Source organism: Heliangelus exortis, chromosome 1 (genome assembly GCF_036169615.1).
Source record: "Heliangelus exortis chromosome 1, bHelExo1.hap1, whole genome shotgun sequence".
Classification (NCBI taxonomy): domain Eukaryota; kingdom Metazoa; phylum Chordata; class Aves; order Apodiformes; family Trochilidae; genus Heliangelus; species Heliangelus exortis.
Window position 1 is genome coordinate 115,858,723 of NC_092422.1, and position 18,340 is coordinate 115,877,062.

The following is an 18,340-nucleotide window of genomic DNA, read 5'->3' on the forward strand; positions in this document are numbered from 1 at the left end:
GGAATATTAGGCAGTGCCTACAGCTCTGTGGAAGCAATGAGTCGGCATGAGACATCAACCACGCCCTTGCCAAGGCAGAGGCTGTCAGCCTAGGAGCACTAGGAGCTTGCCTAAGGCATGCATGCTATTTAGTTCCATCCCAGTGCTCCTAAGCACTGCACCAGCCAACACCCCTCTGCTATTCATTCCCCTTCCCTGCTGCTGCAGAGACTCTTGTGATGCAGCTTTAGCAAGATTGTTCTCCTTCTGTCCCTGTTCCAGCCCCCTGGCAAGGTGGATTGTGGTGATGCTGAGGTAAGTCAGATCTATGCTTGCAGCATTTGCCTTGCAGCAAATGTTGGAAACTGGATAGTGTCAGGCAACCATGTATAGATGGCAGTGCTCCACTGCCAGCCCATTATAGCCTCACAGATCAGAAGCAGCTAATGCAGAGGAGGCAAACAGGATCGATTTGGGAGGAACGAGGTATCCCCAAACACCCTTCAATAATAAGCTGGAACAATCAATGTGAACACGTTTCTTTGGCCCTTTGCATATAAACAGTAAAGGTCTTCAAGGCCTTTCTACCATGTTGTGGCCCAGGAATGACACACAGGTTTTGGAGGAGAGGTCTTTAACCGTCAGCAAGAGCAATGCATGTCTGGGTCCAGGCATAACAGCTTGATCCCAGTTTGTCAGATGAAACACAACAAGCACCACAGGACCATCACAGTGCCAAGGCCATTTGGGAGCTGGGACCACATCCTAATAGATAGTGGCACTGGCATCAGCAGTCATCCAGAGGCCGGAAAACCCTCAGGTTCACGACCAAGAGCAATACAGAGACACTTTCTAGCTACCTCCCCTGAATGTTTTTTTACAGGAGCTATCTAAAAAACAAACAAACAAAAAAAGCCCCAGAAAATTTCCATGTTCTCACAACTCTTTTCTTCTGCTGTACATTTTGCCAGATCACAGGCAAAAGCAATTATCTCTGCCCAGGCACAGTGAGATTTCTGGCCTGTGAACCTTCCCTGTGGTCTGGCTCCTGTTTAGAGCTAGCTGGCCTGCCCCCTTCTGAAGATGAAATTCAAGAGGAAGCCACATCCCATTTACTAACCCTTTTATGCCATCACTGGTGTTGGCCAGAGATCAAGCCTCTTGCAGGGTTTGGTTGCCCTTTCTTGACAGGAGAAACAGGGGTGCTGCAGGCTTCTCCATGCTTGGCTTATCTGCTGGTCTCTGCGTGTATAAAAATATGACCTGCAGGTTGCTAAAGACAGACCAGCAGCTCTAAGATGCTGATATTTTGGTCTGGGTTCTTCTTTGCAGAAATGGATGGTAGCTCTCCTACAAGTTTCCATAGTAAAACAGGCATCCATAGGCAGAGATTTAGAACCCAAAGTCTCTCTCAATGTGTACAAGAAAGCACCCTAAGGGTCTTCTTTATTAACAGTAGAAGCAGCCAATAGAGATTAGCCTTAACAAACATCCACTATTTCTTTAAGCTTTTAGGGTGAGACCAGTGTGGAAGGGAGCCACAGCAGCTGGCCTAATTGTTAGCAGTAGGGTACAGAGGTTTAATTTACTGCCTTTTCCCACATGTGCAAATTTCACTGTGAGCACTGGATCAGACCTCCCTGGGGAGGAGTTCACTGTCTAAACCCAGTTCTTTACCAGACAGAGCAGCTTCTTCCAAGTTGTTTGTCCTTTCTGCTTGCCTGCTTGTCAGAAGGAGAAGAAACAGACTCTTCTGAAAGGCTCTGAAATACAGATCTTCACGCAATCACATGATTACGGTAGCTTGGGCTTTATGAAAACACCCAAGATTGCAAGCCTTAGCAACACCAAAATACAGCTGTGGTTTAAGCTATTGATTAAAACTATCATGCAAAATTAGAAAAATAAGGTATATTCTCCTCCTTCTCCAAAATATTAATAAACCCTACTCCATGTGGGTGTGCTTTATACTTCTCTTCTTAGGAATGAAGAGTGCACTGCCATATTCCTGGATGGATTCTGCATTACCAAATACAAAATACCAGGATCACTGGTGTCACAAAGATGCCTGTATCTGGGTTTTCTGTAACTCTCTTCACCAAGGTATCTGAGGCTTTAGAAAGAAGTTACTTACTGCATTCCACATTATACTAAATATATACATACAGTTCTGCTTTTCAGCCTATATGTTTGTAGGCTTAGATGGAGTGGCTAGCCCCAAGCCCCAGTGGTTTATCCTAACCCACTATAATTAGCCCACGGTCGCTGCTAATGGTATGTCATTTGTCTCCCCTCACTCAGCACTGTTTGGTAAACATTTTCAGGGACAGAGCTGCTCTCCCCTGATCTCCCTAGGTGGTGTCCACTTATTTATTCTCCACGCCCTGCAGTTATTCCTCTCTCCTGACTTTGAGCGGTGGAGAAGCTGCAAAAAAAGGGCAAAAAAATTAAAAAAAATGTTGCAGAAAGAAAGGGGCAGCTGCAGCATAAGCCATGAGCATAAGCCATGATCTGGCTGGGGAGCCAGGAGGCAAAGCTGGAGTGGGGCCAGGCCAGCTGCAAACCCGAGGGGTGCGGAGGACATCTGTCCCCTGTGGCCCACATCCTCACCCCTTGTGCGGATGTACCGAGACGGGAGAGGAGGGGGCAGTGAGGAATCCCCTCCTTCTCTGGGAAGGAACTGGCTCCTGGCCATGGCACGTGGAGGGTTTGGGTGGCAGGCGCGAGTCTCAAACAGAAATCTGGAGGAGGGAAGGAAGGTCAAACTGCGGACTGGGAAGCAGCTGTTCCCAGCCCTCCCAAGAATGTGGGAGCATAGCTGGGCAACAGGAATTGGAGCTGGGGCCATTGTCAGAGGTGCCCTCAGGGAGGTTCTTTGACCTGTCTGGTGGGCTGGGGGCTCTGCTGGGAAAGATGGCAGCCCCTATGCTCCTCCATGCTGCACACTGCTGCAGGGATGCTAGACCTATCCCCCCTAGAAGTGGTAGAAGTGGCTGCTGTACCCTAATGCCCTGTGCTGGAAGGACAATCATCAAAAAAGGTCTCTCTCCCTGGGAATAAACAATGTGTGTCAAGCTAAACCTGCACCCAGGTGCATAGGCATGGCCAACACTGCAGGCACACTGTGAGGGATGTGGGATTTCCTGAGCCCTCTCCCTTCACTGTGAGATCTGATCCTCCCATGCAACATTGCAACTGAAGTTGGGAGCCTCCTTGTTTGTGATGGGAGTGGTTCCTTTACAATGCTGGCATGAGGTGGTAACAGCAATTACTATTGGGACTCTGATGTTTTGGCCATAACCTCCTTTTCCTCTCTCCCTCCCTAATTCCTCCCTCTCATACTCTGTCAGTCTTAAATAACTAATTTCATGCTATAAAGAAAGGAAATTCAAAGGATCTAGGAAGGTGAAAGACTATTCTTAGAGGTTAGGAGAAGGGCCAGCCTGCTGGAATTACCCACAGCATCTAATCAGCTCTTTTCATCATCTTTGTTCAGCATGTTTCAGCATCACATTGGGTATCCTCCAACATCTCCTATATCTTTAAAAAGCTACAGCACTCTTAGTGACCACATTGCCACAGTCAAGTGATAAATATCCTGCAAAATTTTATTTTCCACATCGATCTGAAAATCACCCATACTGTGTCCTCAGCATCTGACTGTGCCTCCAGATGAAACCCCAAACTGCAGTGTGTCTTCACTCCCAAGCCAACACTTTGCCATGAACCCACAAACATCAGAGGTGGGTACATCTGTGGCCCTACACCTGGATAAAAGTGGGGAAAGCACATGTATGCGTGGATTTGTTTGCATGTGTATACATGGATGCATACATATGGCTCTGTGAGGGGTGTGTGTACTTGTGAGTCTGTGGCATTCACAAGTGTAAGAGCTTTCAGGAAATTATGGTTCTGGCTATATAGTTGCTACCTTCTCATCTGAAGTAGGCCATTGAAGACACAGAGCTATAGGGGACACTTAAGCAGCTGTAGGCACCCCGCTCAAAATACCCATGGTAGTATCCCACATGCACAGCTTGTCAGCTCCACTGCACACCCTTGCTCAGGCGGGGTCTCTGTTTCACCCTCTTCTGTTCAAAGGGATTCAGGCAAACTCATAGCCTGACCTTCTTAACACCCCCCCAAAAAAGTGCAAGCAAACAAGCAAAACCTCCATCCCAACTTTCTCCTTCGCGATACCAGATGTCCCTCCAAATATCACAACAAATATTCTTACCCACTGAACCAGATTACCATCAAACTGTTACCAGCCAAATGGTGATGGAGTCTCAGGACTGACCTCCACGATCTCTGACCTTATCCACTCATCCAGCCCAGAGAAGGATTCATGCTAACACCTGTTTGCAGCTTCCTGGATCGGGTTGTGAAGCAGCAAGAGCTCAGCCACACCAGGGCATCTCCCAACAGTGGATCTCAGTGCTGGTGACTGGCAAGACCACAGAATTTACTACCAGCTTCCTCTCACCCCTGTCCTCTTTCCTCATTTTCTTTTCCCAAAACAGCATTTCCACACTTGCTCCCTCTTCTGTCTTCCTGTCTGAAATGGGCAGGGTGTCTAGCCACGGCACACTTGTGCTTAACCACTGCCCCATGAGACCTGCTGGGCTGTGATGAGCAGGAGATGCACTGCTTGTCCCATTGCTGGCTGCTCTTACCACCCACCAGCAATGATGGGAGTCTCTTTTCCTAGCACCCAGCACACCAACTGGGGGGAAATCCATGGTTCCAGCACTAGCAAAGATGGGGTGGCAACTGCACCAAAATAGATTTCACATGTTGTAGGGAAAACAAATAACAGGCAAACAGGTATGAGTTATTTAGGTCTAGATAAATCTGCATTCCTACTTTTAAGCACCTAGGTGGCAAATTTTTTGTCCCTGTCTGCTTGATCAGGCTGGCCACAAGGGCTGAGCCTTCTTTTGCTTATCACTGTGATACCTCATGGAGATTGAAATGCCAAAAGCACCTCAGGATGAAATCTCATGGCAGACCTCTCTTCAGTTGTCCCCAAGTACCAAAGGGACCCATAAATATTAAAGTTCTGACTTGCAGTTCTGACTAATTTCCTACAAGATATTTGCAAGGATGGCTGCCAAGGAGATATATATATAGTCTTTTGATGTTTGCTCTTGACTTGTGAAGAGTTCTAAAAACAGGAAGTTTCCATCACCCTACCCAAGCCCATTATTGACTTGGCTAGTTTTTGCACCAGCAGACGAAGAACACCAAACACAAGCACCTGTGCTTTTGCCAGAGACTTACTCAAGGCACTGGTAACAGGAATCGTGACTTTTGGCAGACTTCTACTGGAATGGGTGAGGGAAAGGAAGGTGAGAGACATTCCTTTTCTTCTGTGCTCCTCAGCCTCAGCCCATCTCAGTTCATCACAAGCCAATAAATATATATATATATATGTCTGTGCTTGACTGTACTCAGTCTTAATAACACTGAATGTGTTAAAAAATCCAGAAGGCCAAAGGAAATGCAGTCATCTCCCTATGTTTCATATTATCCAGTGTCTTACAGAGCAGCCAACGCTCACAGTTCTGTTTCCAAAAAAAATCCCAAGCTAAGGAAAATTAAAATAGATCCAACTCTAACCACCGGATTTTCCCCTTGCAATGTAATTAAATAAGAACATTAAAATTCATTTACTCCCTTTTTCTTGACAATACATTCTTCTTATACCCATGTGCAAACAACAGCCCAGCAATAGTTGATACAAACATTTATACTTACGTCCTTCCAACTTGCCCATCCCCTTTAAAGTTCAAGTATCTTCTACTGGTGAGTCATTTGTCCACCCTTTTTAGAGTATAATAATAGAAATTCTTTGAAGCTTTGTGTTTTCAGCACAACTGCATTCCAATATGATCTAAGAATCACAGAGACACCCTCTGGTCCCAGGAGGACTGGGAAACAGGTTTGGCTAGAAAAAAAAGTTTTCCTCATGTGATGGGCACCCTACCAATCACACAGCACTTTCCTCAAGAGACCTGGGCTCTTTAAAGCCCAGTGGAGGTGGGAGAAAGGGGCTTTTTCGGCTCTACAGGTGGGTCAGGATTCTGCTGGGAAGCATCAGGAGAAAGGAGGGGTGAGTGTCTTGCTTTGGCCATCATCTTCCTCTTAATGAAGCATGTGAGCAATAAGTGTCTGTTAGGAGATAAGGAGGCTTTTATGTTTAATGGTTTTAATTTAGTCCCTGGGCTGTGTTTAGTATGTGGGAGTCTGGTACCTGGATAAGGTTAACTGTAGAAGATTATTAAGTATTTCATTTTTCTTACCTTAGGCTGTGACTTCTCTATGGCTGTTTTAATTTCTTTCATATTTTTCCTTCTAAAGACTGGGGAGGAGGGAATGGGAAAATTAAAGCTGCTGCAAATACATTTGCGTGCAAAATAAAAATCTTGCAGAGAAAGATGAATCTTATAATTCTCCCTCACTTGTGAAAAGAGGAAAGGTGAAAAAAAATCTTCTTGTTTTGGCTGCACTGAACTAATGAGGGAGAGAGGAAAAACCTACCTCCCAGTTCTATTTCCAAGGTAATTATGCCTGATGACGATTTACCAGTCACTCCACTCTTCACACAGGTTTCATTTCATAGCAGTCTCTCAAAAGCAAACTTAATTAGTCTCTGACCCATGCTTGATGCTGGGCTTTGTTTTTGCTTTATTTTTTCTCTTTTGGTCGCACAAAATAACTGGCTGGCTTTTCCTTTTCTGAGCCTGGTTGGCTGCTGGGGCACAAGCTGTTCTCTGTCAGAGGCAGCTGCATATTGGGGCAGGTGAAGTGATGGGGAAAGTTGAGTGGGGCAGGAGGAGTGTGTGGTTTTGTGTGCTCTGGAGGTGTTTACTTTAAAGTAAGTAAACATATGATGAATTGTAAGGCACTTGGCTCCTTACACTAGAGTCTGAACTGTTTGTCAATAACATATCTGATTTCATCTTAAAAACCCCGTAACTGAAGATGTCCCACGCACTTGGAAATTACTTGCTTTTAAAGCCCTTTAGGAGTTAATTTTTTTGCTAAACCAATTGAAAAAGAAAAAAAAAGGAAATAAAATAAAGGAAAAAAGTGGGTTTATTACTCTCTGGTCTTTCAAGCCTGGATTGATCAGAGCCTACACCAGCTCAGGGCATGGGCAGGTCCGTGCGCACAGAAGTTTCCCCCAGCATCAGTGCTGGCGCCTCCGCCAGCGGTTCCAGCCCACTGGCTTCCCTCTGCCACTGCCCCAGCATCTCCCTTCTGCCTGTAGAGACATGCTCCCCAGCCAGCCCCAGGGTGGATGTGATAGGCAGGAGGTGTGGTGCCCGGGCTTCAGCCCCTGAGGGCTTTAACAGCAGGACCCAGGTTTCTGCCATTGTGCGTTGGGGTTTGTTTTAGCTGCGCTCGAGTGGCGCGGAGCCCGTCGGCCAAGGTGTGTGGAGCCCATGAGTTATAAAACAAATGTGTCTCTTCTTCCTTCCTCCTTACAGCAGGGGATGAGAGTGCAACGCCCTGCACAGGGATGCTGAAGCAAAGTGGGGCAGCGAAGGGGGAGGTTAAGCCCCTGTAAACCCTGCCACCCCATTGAGAGACCCCAGGGGCAAGGTATAGAAACAAGTGGTGCTCCCAGGGGTGCTTTTGGACATCTTTTGGTCACCGTGATGTGACTCCATCGTGACAACTGGCACAAAGGGCAAGCCAATAAAAATGTGACCCGTGTCTGTGTGGGACAATGCCAAACCAATTCTTATCTATTGGCTTTTTTGGCTAGAGATAGAGTAGGACCAAGCTACTGAAATCCTGTCCCAGTGTGTAGAAAGAGGGTGTGGAGGCTTCAAAAGGTCAACCAGCCTGACGCGTGTGAGGGATGCACGGCAGAAACTGAATCCTGCTTGAATCCAGGAACTGTTGTGAGCAGAACTTTCTTTTTAAAGCCTGTGTGGCACTGTCATCTAAAATACAAGGGTAGAAGCCAGCCTCTACAGAAAGAAGCTTCCTTTTCAGTTCCCAAAGTTGTCCTGCAGGTCTCACAGAGCCACTGTGAGTAGAGGAAGGGAAGAAAGGTCAAGAAAACTCCAAGAGCATGGAAATAACAGATCTGTCTGCAACTTGTGGAGGAGCATGGGGAGGCAGGGATACCACTCCTTCTGAGCTCTGACAGGCTCAGCTGGACCCCCATCAGTCTCAGGAGCATTTTGGGGGTGTGAGAGGAGAAACTGCTGTTTGGGTTGGGTCCAAGGCATAAGAAAAATGAAAAAGGGTGTGATTCAGAAGGGGCTTGGGTTTTCATCATACAATGGAAGCAGAAGTCCCCTTTCCAGAGCTGCTTGGAGCATGGAGCACAATCTGATAATTGAATATATAGGACCTAGACAGATCATGGCTAAATTGCAAAGTGGAACACCAGGAGGAACACCTGAGGAACACCAGGTCCACACAAGCTCAGGGATGAAATCCTAGGACCTGGCCATCTTTTCAGGTGGAGGTTTTGGATAACAATTGCAGCTGAGACTCCAGTTTCCTCAGGGTTTTTCCTGAAGCCCCAGAAAAGAGAATTTGGGTCACTAAGTAATCTTAACCGCCCCAAGAAGAAGGGACCTCTACATCCAAATAGATTTGTGTCCAGAGGCAGGAACTTCTGGTGCCTGCCTCTGGGGGCTGGGAGGAGGACAGCCTACCTGTGTCACACCCAAAGGTGACAGTGAGTCATACCTGTACACAGCTTGCCTCTAGCAAGCTGGCTAAGGCTTGCCTTATGCCCCTGTAGCCATGCACCTGTGTCAAGTGCTGTGCAAGCTGAGGTGTGAGGAGTGGGCAGCAGGTGGAAAGCCCCAAACCTTCCCCAGCTTCTCTACTGGAGTGTGTTGGAGGTACAGCTTTCCAGCTGCCTAGATGCTATTACAGTCTTGGAGCAAGTTCCCCAGTCTCTCACCTGTGATGCTAATATGAGACTCTCCATGACAGAGAAGGGGACAGACAAGGAACTGCCACGTGTGGCAGAGGGGAACAAAATGGACACTGTGAAACAGACTCCCTCAGAGCTGGGCACTTGGAGGCAGAGGGAGAATTTGTTTCAATATGGCCACATAATGACACTTGTCCGTTTATAGGTCTATAGTAAAAGTTCTTCCTTCCCTTTTCCTCTTTCCTGGTCTCTCTGCTTTCCCCCTGCCCTGCAATCCCATTGGACTTGGGTGAAGTACTGAAGAGCCTTTAGTGGCCTAGAAGTTTGCCATTCTCCAGTTGGCTTCTGTGTGGTGGTGACCGTGTCCAGCTTTCCTCCCAGCTACAGTAGCCTAGGAGACGGGCTTGCCCCAGGAGAAGAGGCTTGCTTGCCTAGGCTGCAGTAACACCTGCCCAAGGAGAAGCAAAAGCAACCTAGGTCCTGCCTGCCAGTGAGGAAGAGAAAGCCAGCTTGTGGGGAGGCCAGAGCATGGGCTGGGTGGACAGCCCTCATACAAGGTGTGAGCTCTGTCATTATACTGCAGGGAGGTCTGTAGGAGAGAAAGGGAAGGAGAAAGAGGTGCCTGCAATGTTAGGGAAAGGGTTATGACTTGGTTAATTATGCTTGGTGAGATCTGCCATGCTAGCCATATGGCACGCTCAGCCCTACTATCTATATGGCAGCTGGAGCAGAACTGCTTTTCCATGTAATAGTCAGAATTTGTGTGCCTGCCTATAAGCAGGTGAGCTTTCCTTGCTTCTTGGACTGCTCCCTGACTGATGATGTCTCTTAGCCAGCAATAATTAAAAGCTTTTTGAAAACCTTTGGAATTTGCAGCACAAAGATCCATGAACCAGGCAGTGGTTTCTACAGCCTTTCAGGTGAGTAGAGGACCTGTGTCTACCTCAAGTCTGGCAGATTCTGCAGTGGTGTGTTTCAGACCACATGCAGCCAAACACTGCACAGACCCAGATCTGACCTGCAAGGCAGTTTTTGTGGCCTTTGGGCATGCTGCTTGGTCAACAAGTTTGGCAGGGACAGAGCTTCAGGATGACCTAATGAGCCTGCCAGTTCCAAGTACAGAACTGTATAGCTTCAGGTGTCTTGTGCTAGCCTCCAACACCCTGGCTGGGAATAAAAATGGCTTCTTACCTTGGAAATAATGACCATTCTGACTCATGATACCATTAAAAAATACTTAGGTGTTCTGCTGGTATAATGGAGATCTCTTGATACCTAACCCTCAAACCACTGCAGAAAGGATGGTAGGAAATTCTGGTTTTCCCTGTCACTGTTAGAAGTCTCTCCTACCCTAAAAGGGCTGCTGATGGCAAGGCTGAAGGAGGTATTTTTAAAAGACCACAATGCTCTGGTCCTCAATAAATTCCCCTCATTGACAGTTGTGTCTGCTCTTATTTTCCAACAGCTTCTTTGAAGAATCCCAGAGTCAGTAACCTCAGCAAGAGAAGGCACTGGTGCAGATACTCTAGCAGAAGAGGTGTGTTCAAACTGCTTTTCCTGTTGTCTGCTCAAGTTGAGCCCCCTTCAGCCTTTCTTTCAAAGCTTGTATTTTCTTAACCCAGCAAACATAACTGTCTCAGGGTTGGGTTTTTTTTTCCCTCCTTCTCACAATGCACACTCATGCTCTGCCCCTTTGAAAGAAGAGCTTGGTTGGCATTGGTACCTGGGCTTGTTTGTCCAAGAGGTCTCATACCTCTGATTAGTGCCTTGATGCCACTCTCTCTGGAAGGGGATGAATTTGATATGGGGCACCTGGCCCCAGCCTGCAGGATATAGCCCTCTCTGGAATTTGGTGGGAATGCTACTTGGCCCTGGTCCCATGAGCCAGCTGCAGGCTGAGCAGCCCCCTCCTTCCCTCACACCTGACCAGGAATGGGGAGCCCATCTCCATTTCCTGGCATGAGGGAAAGATGGGGTTACCCTTAGCGAGGTACTGCCAAGCTGTGAACCAGAAGTACATGTGAGGGATGCACTTATTGTACTGGTCTAACCAGAATCTTTGTTTTTTCCCAGGTTGTATGAAGAATTAAAAATGGCAAAAAGTGAGGATGGCATACACATCTTGCGGGGTCTGTTAGTCTTTGGGAATGTGGTTATTGGGGTAAGTGAAATGAGACAAGTATGTGAGGAGGCTTCCTTTTAATAGATACTTCTTAAAAAAGCAGTTCCCAGACATGAAATCCCTCTTTATATGTGCAGTTGACACAGATATAGACCAGTAAAGTATGAGAGAAGGGTTAGAGAAGAACTGTGCTAGCTGCACAGGTGGGTGGAGAGGGGACAGCAAAAGACAGCAGGGGCTGATCCACAAGACCAACATGAGTTCTAGAGGAAGAGCCCTTGCTGCTGACCAACATCTTCCCAGCCACTTCCCTCCATATAGTGGTGAGAAATGTTCTGCTAATTATGTCTTAACATCATCACAGCCTAGACATGAGAATTCAGTTGAGTTTTGCTGGCAATTCTTCTGTGAAGGTACAATACAAGAGTTTGTAGAGCTGGGGGGAGGAAGAGCTGAGTACCCCCTGTTTGTCAGGAAGCTGAATGAAAGAAAAGGGATCTCTTTTTCTTTGGGGAAACTTGATCTAATGGATTTCCCAAACTTGTGCTCCTTAGCTGTGTGGCATTGCTCTGGCAGCAGAGTGCATCTACTTTGTGTCCAAGCCCCATGATTTCTACCCTCTCCTGGAAGCCACAGGAAACAATGACATCTATGCTGCTGCCTGGATTGGCATCTTTGTTGGCTTTGCACTCCTTGCTCTGTCTATCCTGGGAATCGTCGCAGTCATTAAAGCCAACAGGACCTTGCTGCAGGTGGTAAGTGTAGCAAAGTTTCCCCACTCATTGATACCAAACTGAAAAAAAAACCTGCCTTAGTTTCCCTTCTCACTTCATTAGCAACCCACTGAGCAAAGACAGCTTTTATCAGTGATAAGGAGCCAAAGATACTCCTCAAGCATGGCTGTGGTGTCCCACAAGGTGACTCGTGTGAGGACACAGGCATGAGAAGCTCCCAAACCAGGCTCAGGGAATTAATGGTGATAGCCACAACAGAGGTTTCAGCTGAGTGGCTTGACCCTGACTTTGCCCTGAAGCAATGCAGAAGCACTTGTGCAATCAAAAGTAGCTGGGATGTGGTTATATTCTTGTTTCTCCCCACCCCTTACTGCCTTTCAGCTGTCATATAGCATTCAGTTTAGGAGTTGATAAGTAATGACTTCTGTACAAGGCTTATGTATGTGTTAGTGTACCAAATATGGCTGCAATTGAGAACATCAGACATCAGCAATCAGAAATTGCAGGGATGTGGACAGAGAGCTTTGGATAAGCCAAGGACAATGTGAACAAATCTCTGTACAATTTCGTTCTTAGTCCTTTAAGCTGGTGGTGGCAAAACTTAATTGGTGCTTCTATCAATGAAGAGCTGAAAACTCTGGAATTGGCTGTCTTTTGGATTAATGAGGGATGGCAGAATATCTGGCTTAAACATGAGACAGAGATCTGCACTCTTGTGTCAGGGAATTTGCCAGCAAAGAGCTGAGGAAAGAGAATTTCCTCACATTTTGGTGTCTTGGCTGAAACCCAAGGCTGTGGTATAGGAGAGAAGAGAGGGTATAAGGAGCAGAATCTGGGGTTAGAAGGAAACACATGCCTTGAATCTGAGAACATTATGAAGCATGGGAGGAGAAATAAAGACACAAGAACTCCAAAGGGAATATGGGAAAGGTTAAAGGGATTGTGCTGAGAAGGGAAAAGAAACAGTGAAATGCACTATGAGAGGTGATTCTCAGGATCTGTTTTCATGAAGTATCTTCACTTGCAAAATATGAGTGCTGAAGAAATCTGACTATGCAAAATTAGGAGGATCTGAAGGACATCCTAAATTGTTTCCTCAAAGGAAGGACATCCTTCTATTTCCTCAAAGTACAAGGTCTCCTGCTGGGAGTGTACAGCTTATTGCTGAAAAGCTTGTAGAAGGCAAGTGGGAGCGGAAGGAGGAGACAAGACAAAAGCATAAGTTGCCAATAGAGAAACGAGTTGCAATAAAGAAAAGGGCAGATGTTACTCTGGGATGTATAAGGCAAAGAATTTTCCTTAAAGGCAGGATGGTATTGATACCATGAGGTTCTGATGAAATCTTGTCTTTGAGATGGAGAATAATTCCAAACATACACTTTCAAGAAAACATATTGCAAATTGACACAAGCACAGGGAAATGCTATATGAATCTACAAGGCCATGGTGAGAGTTGAAGAGCCTAGGATGGACTGGCCTCCTTTGCCTTGAACAGGGTTTCAGGCTTAATCTTGAAAAAATCTGCTCAACTGTTTCTCCAAGAGCTAACTCTGCTGGTTTTCTTCCACAGTATATTATTCTCATGCTGATCACTTTTGCATTCGAAATGGCTTCGTGCATCACAGCAGTAGCTCATCGAGATGCTGTGAGTATTTCTTTCCCCACATGTTCTTTAAGCCCCTCTAGGAAGCACTGCAGAAGGCTGTTCTGTTCAGTGTAGTAAATGTCATCTGTGGCCTCAAAGGACTGCTGCTGAGTTAGAACAGGACCCTATAAGGAAAGTCTCTAACACCATTACTGTAACTCAGAAAATTACCTTGGTTTTTTTTTTTTAATGTGGTATTGTTATTTTTAGCATTAAAAAATGTTTACAACCTTGACGTTAAGGAAATAGTCATCATTAGCTGAATCATCAACGCATCCATCTGAATTTCAGCTATGATTAATCTATCATACATGCCGAAGACTAGTGAGGGGAAGATCACATGGATTCTTTGAGATATTGGCAGGGGGGTAAATGGCTTGTGGTGCTTTAGTTCCAAGCAACACATCAAATGTAACCCATAACTTCTGCACATCATCTGTGGTCTGACATATGGTAGAGCCTGATTAAGAGTCATGCTCAAGATCTACATCTTTGTTGCTTCTGCTCCTCAAATCCTGATCTTTATTGGCCTGTGTGTAAAACTGGGGGAGACACAGCATTCCTGTTCCCTAGCAGGACACTGAAACAAACAAACAAACCCACCCCAAATAACTCTGTATTTGCTTTACATTACCACTTATTTACATAGTTTCTGCATTCTTCTCTGCTGTCTTTTTATTATTATTTTGGTGTTTTGACTTGTTTATTGGTTTTTTTCCTGTAGCTCACTCCAAATCTCTTCCTGAAGCAAATGCTGGAGAGGTATGGGACAACAAAGACAGGGAATACTGATGATGTCACAAGCGCATGGAATAACCTCATGGTTCGGGTAATAATAACATTGAAAACTCTCACTAATTACTAAATGCTCTGCAGCCCTGGAATTTCAAGTCCTCCTGGGGGTCACTCAGTAATAAGGAGAATGGCATCTGCCTTGAACCTTAGAGAAAGTCCTGCCACGCTCCCTGTTTTGCTCATTTATCAGATGGCAGACTGTCAAAGGCCGGCATTTCAAAAATCTCTCCCACAAATCTCTGGTTAATGCCTAACAAGCCATGTGCAGGGTCCAGCCTCCTGCAGGGCTGTGACCTGGGCCCATACAGATCATTCCCTTCTCTTGTCCCCCAGAACCAGTGCTGTGGGGTGAAGGGTCCCAGTGACTGGCAGACCTACACATCCAACTTCCGTGAAAACCACAGCGACGCCGACTTCCCTTGGCCACATCAGTGCTGTGTTACAGATGACAAAGGGTCCCCAACCAACCTTGATGCCTGCAAGCTTGGAATGCCTGGCTACTACTACAGTAATGTAAGATCCTCTCTGCTTTTCCCAGTTAACATATGCTGCTCAACAGCACCTTGCTGGAAAGGTGGTTTTGAGCAACTCTAAGCTACAGGTATGCAGAAGCTATTCCTGCAGGGTCCTGGCTGTGTTGCTGAACACAGAATAGGTTGTAATAAAGACTTTCCTGATGGAGGGAGAAGTATTAAGAAAAGTCTCCTAATGCCACCAGCAGGAAGTAACATCTCCAAAGTGTAGGTGGACCCTAGCTAAATCAAACTTAGCATAAAGATGAGCACAAAGAATATGAGTAAGCAAGTCAGCAGTTCTCCTCAGTGCAGAACTTTGCTGTAGACTAGCTTGTCCTTTCAAACAGATTGCTGGGTCATGAGCATCAGCTTCTGCACTAGCAACCATTTCTAGATGTTTAAACTTCCAGATTTTCCTTCTTGATTCTGGAGGCCTTCTCTGTGTTGGTTGTGTTTCATTATATATGTACACTTGGCAAGGAGATGACTCAGGAAGTTGTCTTTGAACTGTCTGAGCTGGGTCTGTAATTGGTGCTAGAAACAGGTAGGATAGCTGCAAGCTGTCAACAATCAGCATAGCTCTGTCTTGTCTTCTTGAGCTCTTGTGAGCAACCCAAATTACAACAGGAGAGGAGCATGCCTCTCTCAGACATGGATAAGCTTGTTGACTTGGTATACAAGCTCAAAGTTGGTGTTGACTGACTCATGGTTGTCTTACAGGGTTGTTATGATGTTATTTCTGAGCCAATGAACAACCATGCCTGGGGTGTTGCCTGGTTTGGTTTTGCCATCCTCTGCTGGACTGTGAGTACTTAATCATAGAATCATAGAATCATTAGTATTTACCTTTATTTCCTCTTCTCTTTTCTTGTTATTCCACACCCAGTTGGGTGGAGGTGGATGACAGGACTGACACATCTAAAATGTCTATAGATTATAGTTATCCACTCATTACCAACCTACCCGTAGCCTGCTCCACTAACAGGGCTAAAGTTACAAGCTTCCCTTCTGTCTTCCACAGAGAGGGAGCTAAATGTCCTTCTAGTCTGCTGGGGCCTGGTGCCATCTCAGCAGTCCAGCTCGCAGAGACTTGTTTATGAAGGGCATTGGACCACCTAAACAGTAATCACAACAGATGATTCTGTTTCTGGTTTGAAAACTTTGTAAGAGTGCTTTAAGTACACAGGGTTCAGATAATCCCCAGCAAGGAGTGATCCAGTCACATAGCCAGGTCTGCACATACCTTCTTCCTTTACTGTGGAGCTTCTGTGCAGATAAAAAGACTTAAACTTCCTCTGCCTGAAAGTCCTTTGCTTAAGAAGAGTTTCTGCTGCTCTCTCCTTCCAGTAGGACTAAATGGGGCCGGGGCAAAATGGAACAGAGAGCAGAGAAACTTAGTGGTCTTGTTGTTTCAGTTCTGTGTCCTCCTTGGTACCATGTTCTACTGGACCAGAATTGAATACTGAAGGCCCGACATTCTGAGCACGGTCCTGAAGCACCGTCTGAAACAGCATCCATTTGTCTCCTACTCCATTCTCCTCATGCCATGGAGGATTTGAAGCTTTCCCACCACCTCTCCAATATATACTTTTGCTCCTCCAAAAACTTAACATACAGAGCTGATGACTTCAGGAAACAGTCTTCTTGTTCCTTCTTCGCCCCTTGTTCTTCAGCCTTAATGCCTCCTGGCTGAGGCACAATCCTTCTTTGGCTGTGCAAGACATCCTTGGACCACAGGATAAAAAGTGATCTGATTTGTTCTGTGATGACATCAGCAAGGAAAATGTCCATGTATGCTTGCTCCAGAAAAATCTCTCTCTAAAAGCAGGTTGAATGTAAGTCATAATGATAAAAGCTCCAGCAAGGGCTATGGGGGCAAAACTGTAACCACCTGTGACCAATAAAGATGAATGATACAAGGGAGAAGACTGCAAACCTCTCTAATGTATTGTTCAGCTTCTCTTCCTGGTCTCTGTCACTTCTTGCCTCAGAATAAGGCAGATTCTCTAAGAGTTTAAGTGTGTCAGCAGTAAGGACATGTCACAGGTAAAAAGTCTGTTGCTAGTCAAGCCCAACAAAAGGCTAGCTCGCTCCTCAGCAATTTGCTGCCTATACCCAGCCTACCTCCTGTCACTGAGGAAACTACTGCATTAGTTCCCACCTTCAGAAGTGCCAGCCCAGAAAAAATTCCTCTTGCTAACGAGCGACTCCTCTAAAATGCTGTTAGGTACTTCAAACAAGATTTCACACATCTACAGGCTAGAATTTGTGCAGAACATGAGGGGTCTTGTGTTGTAGTTGGCTTTTCTAAAGTGGCTGTCCCATGCCTCTAGACTAGTATGCTTCTTGCTTCAGCTACCCACATGTATATAGCCACAGCTCCTGGGTACTCCCTTTCCACAGCCCCAGATCAGGTAGGACAAACAGCAAATACTGGCAACGAATAATTCCTGTGAAAAAGCAAGCAAGCAGCTAACTGAATCGATTCCAGTCCTTGCATCACCAGTTACAGTTCTCACCCACTTCAGTAGAGGCTGTTTACTTTGGCCCAGACTGATCTGGTGTCTTTCCTTGTGAACACTTCAGCAGTTACATGTGTTGTGAGAAACACGCTCCTATATAGAGTCTTTTAAGGTGAAGTCTCTTCCAAAGGTGTACTGGTTCAGTTCCTGACAGTTTGGTTTTGTATATTCACCAAATGCTAATTAAAAAGAATTGGAAGTGAAATTCATTGTGTGTGTTCGGGATTGTATGTTTGGGAAAGGGAAATGATAAAGGGTTCTATCTGGGACATCGGGGTCAGTGCAAGGGGAAGCTCTGAAGTCCTGTATCCCTGTCCTGAAGATCTGAGTGCAAAGCAACATGATGCATGGTACTACTGAAACTGCAGCTGAATAGCCCCTTGCTAATGTGCTTGGACAGAGAAGAGGCAGCTATGAGGGTGAACACCTTGAAGGATAAATGGGTCCCTGCAATGCAAAGGCATTTTGTTTTATAAATGTGCCTTCAAAAAGAAAAATCTCCATGGAACATCCACACCACTGGTTCAGTGGGGTGGTGGCTGTCATGCAGAGGCTTAATTCTCAGCAGTTTCCATAAGGAAATTAGTCTTCAACACTTCTTTTGTGAGACTTGAGAACACAAATAGATCATTTAGATTGGATATTATGATGAATTTCTTTACTGAAAGAGTGGTCAAGCATTGGAACAGGCTACCCAGGGAACTGGTAGAGCCACCATCCCTGGAGATGTTCAAAAAACATGTAGACATGGCACTTTGGGACATAGTTTAGTGGTGGTGTTGGGTTGATGGTTGGACTTGCTCTTAGATATCTTTTCCAACCTCAGTGTTTTTGTGGGGACTGTGTATGGAAGTGGTCTGTGCTTGTTTTATAATTATTTGTGTGCGTGTGCATATGTTGCTGAAAGCTACAATAATGCCTAAATCTGAAAAAATATAAAGAGAATCAGTGTCTGCCTAAGTTAGGCAGCAATAGCAAAGATTGGGTTCTCTGCTACTTGCTGTGAACTGCAAATTCCTGCCAACTGCAGCAGCAGAGAGGAGCGGAATGGGGGAGGTGGGACTTTGCAGGCACACAGCCCCTGTCCTTGCTTAGCCAAGTCCCTCCAATTAATCCT

At 45.8% G+C, this 18,340-nt stretch overlaps 1 protein-coding gene across 3 annotated transcripts; it reads left to right on the forward strand.

The window, feature by feature from the left end:
• Positions 1–5,969: 5,969 nt before the first annotated feature.
• Positions 5,970–17,428, forward strand: UPK1B (uroplakin 1B). 3 transcript variants are annotated; one of them, XM_071760121.1, is made up of 10 exons: positions 5,990–6,094; positions 9,767–9,810; positions 10,356–10,427; positions 10,964–11,051; positions 11,567–11,767; positions 13,317–13,391; positions 14,116–14,220; positions 14,520–14,699; positions 15,422–15,505; positions 16,117–17,428. In XM_071760121.1, exons 4-10 carry the CDS (start codon positions 10,983–10,985, stop codon positions 16,165–16,167), a joined length of 765 nt encoding a protein of 254 aa, XP_071616222.1. In that variant the 5' UTR covers positions 5,990–6,094; positions 9,767–9,810; positions 10,356–10,427; positions 10,964–10,982; the 3' UTR covers positions 16,168–17,428. The 3 variants fall into 3 exon arrangements, with proteins under 3 accessions (XP_071616214.1, XP_071616222.1, XP_071616233.1); XM_071760113.1 differs by lacking the exon at positions 9,767–9,810 and having other exon boundaries at positions 5,970–6,094; XM_071760132.1 differs by lacking the exons at positions 5,990–6,094; positions 9,767–9,810 and adding an exon at positions 9,316–9,447.
• Positions 17,429–18,340: the final 912 nt, after the last annotated feature.